Genomic DNA, 8,746 nt, shown 5'->3' on the forward strand with positions numbered 1-8,746 from the left:
CCACCAGGTTGCCAAAGTCACCGCTATTTTGGTGCTCCGCTTGTCTGTTTTTCTGGTCCTCTGATGGTCCAGAGCGACGGCCCGCCAACTTGGTTTTATGAAGCCATTGCACAGGGCCAAGCTTTGCGTTTTCAGTTCTAAACATAAAATCAGTTGTGAACCGAGCCTAAGGGGTTACAACTACACATTTCCTCATCTGTCTCAGCAGGTCACTTTTATTGGGCAGCTACTACCAGAGCACAAATTGCGTTTCCCTAAATCAGTGAATATTTTTGTATGTGGCACCTTTCACAAGGATTACACCAGTGATCAGACTACATTACTGCATTAATTCTGAGTTTACATGGCCTCCTCAGGCGTGGATTCTAACTGTGCACCCCTCTGCTGTGCGCTTGGTATGATCTCAGGTTATAAATAAACAGTGACAGTTATAGGACCCGCCCACTGTACGGGGTAGACGCAGCTGTGTGGTGTGAAGTACTTCAGCGAGAGTCATGGCTTCTTGGAGGTTTCTCCAGCTTGTCCGCCGTGTTGTCCCTCAGGCTGCGGCTTATCCCAGGAGCGTGTGCCTCAGCAGACCATGCGTCAGAGCCATGAGCGCTGGGGGTAGGTATGACGGTCATGGTGGGCCCCGGTGACGGCAGACTGGTAGTCTGTGAGCGGTGTAACCTTTATTACAGTGTATAGGAGGCTATGTGTGATAGGTGCAGTGGCGCCCCCTGTGTGGTCAAGGGCACATGCCTGGCCAGCGTACATGACTTTGGAGCAGTGCAGTAATGTGCAGGAGAGCTCGCACCTCCCATCAGCACGTACTCTATGTAGTGCTCCAATCCCAGGGACACTGAGCAGGTGACTCCCAGCTACTGCCTTATAGGCCTGGTGACCTTGTACACAAAGCTCACTAATCCTCTTATAAGGTCGTGTTCTGTCACTGCAGTAGCGCAGGAGCATGCACTAGCAGTAACTTCTTGCATTTCACCTGCAGATCTAGCTTAGTCTGTGATATCATTGCTGCATTGCAAAAAAATCACAGCTTGGATCCAAAGTACTCTGCAGTGTAATGTGCGCTCCCGTTCCCTGTTATCAGCCATCTATGTCTATATAGGTGTTGGCTATAGTTAGTCAGTGCAATTTCTGATACAATTGGTACAAACAACCTAAAACTAACTTTTAGACACTGCAAAGTTGGACTAGACCATCTTAAACTGCACCACATTTTCCAAAGTGTCTAATTCTGGTGGACTTTTAGACTTTCAGTTTCTAATACAACTTTCCACTTTTAGTTTCTGACAAAATTGCGGTGCGATGTCTGGCTCACAATTTAGCATATTAACCCATGTTGCCTTTTTAACAAGACCCACGCATATGTCATACAAGGCGCACAAACTGTATCTAAAGCACATAGAAAACAAGGTGTAAAGCATGTATGCCAGGTTTTTGGTGCATATTTTAGTTCATCTGCCCCAATGTCTGATCACTCCTTTGTACAGGATTGGACTTCGTTTAGTAGGGCCTGTCCATCTAAATTTTGGGGCCGCATAGTATGTTGCTCCCTTTATTGGCCCCCTGCACAGTGACTCTACCTATTGTAGTATTTTAACAGGTAACGGATGATATTTACTTATTATTCCCTGCTCCTTTTCCGGCCCTGTCTCTGTTTTGGGTCCTGCCTGCTACTATCTACTACACCCAGATGTTGTTCAGCTTCCTGACGTAATGGGACTCAGGTGGGCCTGGGCAGGAACAGGGTTCAGGGAGTCCATATCGGCCATTACTTGTTGGAATCATCCCAAAGTAGTGGCTGATTTTATAGTAATGCAGGGTTGTATGCAATTGTGTGAGATGCATTATGGCTAAATCCACCGCCTGTCCCCCTAGAATAAATGTGGTTACCTTCCATCTATTTTGAGAACTCATTAATTTTCCTTTTTCTTCTTGCTGATGTGTCCTGTTTTGTGTTTGTTTTGTGTGTCTTTTACTATTTAGGTATCCCCACTGATGAGGAACAGGCAACTGGCCTTGAAAAGAAAGTCCTGGAAGGTCTGAAGAAGGGAGAGGTATGCTTGTGCAGTGTTTTTTTTTATTTTTATATAAGGATGGGTGCACAATGCCATTATTTAATGTCCAGATCACAGTAAGTTTTGTTTTGCTATACACCATGAGACCGTGATTTACATTATCTAATGTTCGTTGCTCGTCCATCACAAGATGTCAACAACAGACATTAACCTATTCCTGACATAGACCATGCTATTAAAGTCAATGTTGGGTCTTTAAACATAACAGCTGCTCAAGAGTTGAGCGGCCGCCATAGCTGATGGGTCTATGCTGTGTAAGGGGGCATTCACACGGAGTAACGCTGCGCTGATTCTGGCACGATAACTCGCATAAGAATCAGCGCTGCAAAACAGATTCCCATTGAGTTCAATGGGTTTCCGTTAACGCGCGTAACACATTGAAATCGATGGAAGTCTCTTTAACCCATTGATTTCAATGTGTTACACACGTTAAACGGAACTCGAAGTCAATGGGATTCTGTTTTGCAACGCTGATTCTTACTCGAGTTATTGTGCCAGAATCAGCGCCGCGTTACCCCGTGTGAATGCACCCTTATATGGCAGAGACCTGTCAGCACTGCTTGTGATCAGAGCCTGCTATGAATGCCTGCATTAACCCTTTAGATGCCTCAGTCAAATGTGATAAAGGCATTCAATTACTGAGCCCATTTTGGATGAGATGGCCATCCTCCAGAGCCATTGCCTAGACAGCAGGAAGCCTATTGAAGAACTTTTTTTTTTCTTGTCTTAGAAAAGTAACTAAACTTGATGGAAGTCAATGTCTGTCATATTTACATTAGAGTCAATGAGAACAGACTCAGACAGAACAAACTCAATTTATGTCTGTTACGTTAGGTTCACAGCTGTGCTCGGGTTACCAAGTGGACCTGAAGAACAAAAACTCAAAATGCTTAAGTTACCCATGGACCCCATAAACTATAATTGGGTCCGCCGGGTTTCTGCCCAAATAATATGCAGGGAGGACCTGCTTGCAGAACTTTTCTCTCTGTTTTTCAAGTGGAATGGGGGATGGAATCCCCAAACTGTGTCCAAGCGCAGATGTGAACCCAGCCTTACTCTAATTCTGTTAATGTCCGTTGCTTTCCTATGATGGATGACAGCAACAAACCCCTTTAAGGGGGCATTCACACGGAGTAACGCTGGGCGTGTATCACAGCCGTACACGCCGGCGTTACGGCAGACTGCCGAACACTTCCAATTCACTTCAATGGGAGCGCTCGTAAACGCCGCTGTTACGAGCGCTCCCATTGAAGTGAATGGGAAGTGTTCGGCAGTCTGCCGTAACGCCAGCGTGTACGGCTGTGATACACGCCCGGCGTTACTCCGTGTGAATGCCCCCTAACTGTAGTGTGAACATACCCTCAGGCCATGTTCACATGATGGAATCCATGTATAATACACTTCAGTTCTGACTAACATTGTTTTCAGTGTGAATCCACAACGTAGTTCATAAGGCTCAGAATTCTCCATTCACAGATCTGACAACTGTTTTGGGAGGAAAAAAAGAATATGAATTCTTGAGGTGGATACTGCACTGCATTTATGGCAGGTAGCCACATGTGGAATCTATTGGGCTAATCTGTACACCACAGAAATGAGCCAGAAGTCAGAGCCCACTTTAAGTTTTTGGCAGAGATTTGTCTGCAAGTACATGTCAGCTTTGTTTTTGTTTTGTATTTCACAAACTTTAATGGAGTTATCTTTTTCTTTGTTACACTTATGTACATTTTTCAAGTTCTGTAGAGAAACGTGGGAAAATTCCAGGCAGGACTGTTATACACAGATCATGCATTTATGTATATTGCTCATCCAAGAGTAACATGTATCTAGTGCATTTTTGTATCTAGTGGAATTGTAGCGAACAAAGATACTAGGCAGTGTAAAGATATACAGTCCACGAACCACCTATGACCTTAAAATCTCAATGCGATTCTTGCTGTGATTGATATACATGCGCGTGTGTGTGTGTGTGTGTGTGTGTGTGTGTGTATATATATATATATATATATATATATATATATATATGTATATGTATATACACTTTACAGATTGAAATAAACTGATACAGCTGCACAAATACACATGAATTGAGAAATAATCTGGATAGTAAGCAAAATTAAAGCAAAGATCGTAAAGAAAGCAATTGTTGTGAGCGAGTCGCTGGCGCATTCAATATAATTGATTTCTATGGGAACAATGACACATGTGACATAGTCGTGTAAGTCCTGACCCATAGAAATACATTGCCGTTTTGTTATGCGATGTCACTGTTATACAATGGGCCAAAATTTGAGCTGGATTGGTTCAGCATCTCCAGAATAGCAGATCTTGTTGGATGTTAACATTATGCAATAGTGAATACCTATTGAAGTTAGTCCAGGAATGATGAATCTGTAATGGGGTACAGGCAAAGAAGTCTCATTGATACACATGTGGATCAGAGGCTAGCCCATATATATTTTGTAACAGGGAATTTAGAACACGCCGTGCCCTGCAGCTTTCTGTGAAGTCCAGACTAGTCAGGTTGTCTTTGCTGACCACTTCTTACAGGGTAATGTTTTTTTTCTCCTATTAAACTTATTTGTGGCATTTATGTGGATGTTACTTTAGTACATGCCACCTACCTAAAGATTTATACCCCTACAGTGCTGTATTCTAATGGCACTGGCCTCTGTCAGCAGAGAATAGATTGATGTGTTGGCTTGACCTCCAAATTTCCCTATACTTCAGTACAATCCAGAATCTGAGTCCTAAAATCAATTCAAATCCAGAGTCTGCGCCTCAGAACTCACCTGTTGCCGATTACTTTGCATCAGATACAACAGGCAAGAGCTAATTTAAGGGCATTGAAATTATAAGAAAGTGCATTTTCCCCAAAGGATCGGTCATGGGTTTCCTGCCTTGGTCCAATGATTTCTTTGCTTGCATATTTGTATACAAATGACCAAACTCTATAGGTGATTACAAGTCCATATAGCTCATTTACTAGCGTGTCCTGATTATCTGCAGGATATTACTACATGATGTTGCTTTCTCTCTTGAATAAACTTTTCTGTATGTTCTTTATATGTAAGCATTATGCCAATGATAACTAGATATACTGTGCTTTGTCATTTAAGGATCCTTACAACGTCCGCAAGCCAAAGTCCTATCCAGGAACCAAAGAGAATCCCCACATTGTGCCTTCAATCAACAAGCAGAGAATTGTGGGCTGCATATGTAAGTGTTTCCTATATACAGTCCTTTTTCTTTCAGATGAATAAGTTTATGATTACATTAAGAATATGGTTCACTTATAATTTTGTACCACGTTGATAATGCCGAGACATTGGTAAGAATTAACCCCCAAAGAGCACGCGAGTGATCATTGTCCCATCAAAGTTACCACGTACTAAATGCCATACATCATCTGAGTCTCACTATGTTCCTGATCAATTTGGCATTTCTATATTTAAAATCCATCCACTCTTTCTAAAGAAAAGTCCCCTGGTAATTTGTATGTCAAAAGGGTGGTAAGCGTTTTATTATGTTTTTTGAGAGGTTACCACCCACTTGGTGAATAAGAGCTCATTTACATATAACTTATAAAGGACCTTATCTTTTGAAAGGGTGGGGAGATTATAAAAGTAAATACTAGATTTATTGGACACAGAGGCAATGAAGTTGAAGGGATGTATGTTATTTAGTGTTCCGACAGATCCCCATAAGGCCGCATCTAAAACGTTGCGTTTTACAGTATCTGCAAAGTGGATTCTGGCTAATCCCATCCACACATTGCAGAAAGAAACTATGAAAAACGCTGTGGAAAATTGCTTTTATTTTGGCCTTAACCCTAAACTTGGATTTTACATGTAGCCATATAATGCAGATGGGCAACAGCTCAACAGGAGAAAGCCCCTTACTCATGACACAGGACTTCCTTTTATTTAGTAGCCAATAAACTTTTAACGTAGTTCCTGCCATTTTGGAGAGCGAAGCATGGATCTTCTGTGGATGTAGGCCTGCTCACATTCTTTTCTTTTTATGTAATCCCCCATACTGACGATGAGATCAGGGCATTGTGGGGGGTCCAGATCAACACTTCAAGGAATCCTCCTCCAAAGGGCAGTCACACTAGATATAAATAGGATTTAGATTTCTCTTGTTTGTTCACTTAGTTTATTTTTGTCAATTAACAAAATGAGCGCTTCTATTTTTGAAAGCATTCTCATGTTGCAGGGTTTTTTTTTTTGTTTTTTTTTACCTATGTGGACATTCTACAATCTATAGACCTGTACTCACAACTCTGAACACTTGTGGTCAGGCTGATTTAAAATTATTTTTGATACTGACAGATTCTTTTCTTTTCTTAAAAATGTAGATTGAGCCCCAGATAGGGAAAAATGTACATTGTGACCCTATCAGTATGTCTTTGGAGTATGGGATTGAAATCCATGCAAACATGGGGAGACCATACAAACTTCTTGCAGATTGTTTTTTGCCCTTGGCAGGGTTCGAACCCAGGACTCCAGTATTGCAAGGCTGCAGTGCTAACCACTGAGCCACCGTGTGGCCCCACTGACATGTTCTCTTTAAGCAGCTACACAAAATCATGCCGCTACAGACGCAGGGAGCCATCCGTTACAATTGTCTATTACTGTCCCTGCCTTTTCGGTCGCTGTATACACAGTGCTGAATAAGTACTGTGGATACAGCGATGGCAGCCACATCATGGCATGTGATCTGGCCAAAAACTGTATGAGCTGCTGAGTCCTAGAGGACCCAGATCAGCTCTGAAGTGCAGCTCAGGAAGTTGCATTCCTAATATATCAGCCCCAGCTGCAAGAGAAATCAGCATAAAAAAATGTTAAAATGTCACCCACAGGTTTATTATTGAGATTTTTTTTTTTTAAAAAAAATGCATTTTAGTGGCTCTTTGTTCGATTAAAAAAAAAAAAATCTTAAAACGGCATACACAAATACATACATAAAGCCAAACTTATCACCAAAAAGATGCATAAATTAATTTAATAGTCTAAAGCAGGGGTCCTCAAACTGCGGCCCGCGGGCCACATTCGGCCCGCCATGCACTTCTGTCTGGCCACACCGACAACGCTGGCAGGCGTGCATTTATAATGAAGCTCCTGGGGAGCTCGGGCCAGGCCATGGAGCACACTTCACTTTACCTATTGGAGGGCACCGCTCCCGATGTCTGTGTGACCTGCTCTGCCTCCGGCCCACTGTTTAAAAAGTTTGAGGACCCCTGGTCTAAAGGAATAAAAGGTGTAGCCCTCAAAATTACATGTACATAAAAACTCAAAAATGTGTTTGCTGAAAAAAAGGAAAAATGGCCCAGTTTTGAAGTGGTTATCATTTACCAACAGTTGTGGTTAATACACCAATCCTGGTCATCACTAGAGTGAGACACTCACTACTTCATACATTTGGCACACTCTTAAGCTGAAAGTATGGTGTGAGCAGTGGAAGATGCCATAGCATGATTAGGGTAAAATTTCAACCTTATCGTGAGAAACTGATCACCCACTACTTGGTTTTGGATATTAATGTATCTGTGGGGGTGAGACACCCTGGACTCTCATAGATCATTGGTACCGAACCATCCTGTTCACTCGCTGTACACTGTAGTGGCAAGTGTGGGTACTGCAACACTGTCTCAGTACGATCATCTGCAGGGGTCTAGATAGGCCATCCATGTAGATAACCCCTTTAAAGGAAATCTGTCAGATTCCCCAAATTGAAACTTGATTTAATCTGCTAAATTTACCACATTAACTCAGTCTCCCTTTATTTTATTTTTTTCATTAGGTGAAGAAGACAACTCACAAATTATTTGGTTCTGGGCACATGATGGGCAGGTGAACCGCTGCCCACAGTGTGGCTCTCACTACAAGCTTGTGCCTTATGAGCTTCCACACTGAAGACAACTTATATTACCAGTTCCTGCCATGTATTAAATCCGAGCAATCTTTTATTAAATGTTTGACATATTGATTATAATCAGTTTTGTTTGGTTTGATATTAGTCTTTCCTACAGAAGAACGATTAAAATCCATAAATCTCAGTAATGTCTAGAACTGCTTCCAATGTGACCACACACTAGATGCATGTGACAATCTGTAAGGTGTCTGTCTGCTGGCAACAATACATGAATAGCTGTAAGTAGTGTTTTTCTTAAAATACGCTCCAGTTAAAAACTGCACTGCTCCAGCACTGAGCTTCCCCAATTGTGCTGGTGAAGAGGGTCTACCGTCTTGGTTTTTACTCTTGGTCATCCAGTTGTACAGGTGACTTGAATAGAGCTATTGTATAGTTCTCAGCACGGAAGGCAGAGAGTGGCTGAGAGGAGATCTATAGCTTGTACGAGTACACGCATCTGACATAAAACCTTCCAAGAGTCCAGAGGTCTTCAAGTCCAGAGGTTAGGCAAGTATGTGTGTAATCGTGCATATGTGCACAGTGCAGTATGACTTCCCTTATCTAGAATATATGACTGCTGTGCAACACCACTGTTATTGTCCTCTATTTATGGGCACTCAACCATGTTTCTATTGTGTATGATCTTGGATAGAGCAGTATGGATAGTAAGGTTGGTTTTGATATTCTGAGCCAAACAAAGATATTGGCAGAGACCCTGGCATGAATAAAAACCTGGTCAGATGTTCAGACCC

At 42.2% G+C, this 8,746-nt stretch overlaps 1 protein-coding gene across 1 annotated transcript; it reads left to right on the forward strand.

The window, feature by feature from the left end:
- Positions 1 to 442: 442 nt before the first annotated feature.
- LOC142183245 (cytochrome c oxidase subunit 5B, mitochondrial-like) lies at positions 443 to 8,139 on the forward strand. The gene is made up of 4 exons (XM_075258269.1): positions 443 to 606; positions 1,987 to 2,057; positions 5,198 to 5,297; positions 7,884 to 8,139. Exons 1-4 carry the CDS (start codon positions 495 to 497, stop codon positions 7,994 to 7,996), a joined length of 396 nt encoding a protein of 131 aa, XP_075114370.1. The 5' UTR covers positions 443 to 494; the 3' UTR covers positions 7,997 to 8,139.
- Positions 8,140 to 8,746: the final 607 nt, after the last annotated feature.

Source organism: Leptodactylus fuscus, chromosome 10 (assembly GCF_031893055.1).
Source record: "Leptodactylus fuscus isolate aLepFus1 chromosome 10, aLepFus1.hap2, whole genome shotgun sequence".
Taxonomy (NCBI): domain Eukaryota; kingdom Metazoa; phylum Chordata; class Amphibia; order Anura; family Leptodactylidae; genus Leptodactylus; species Leptodactylus fuscus.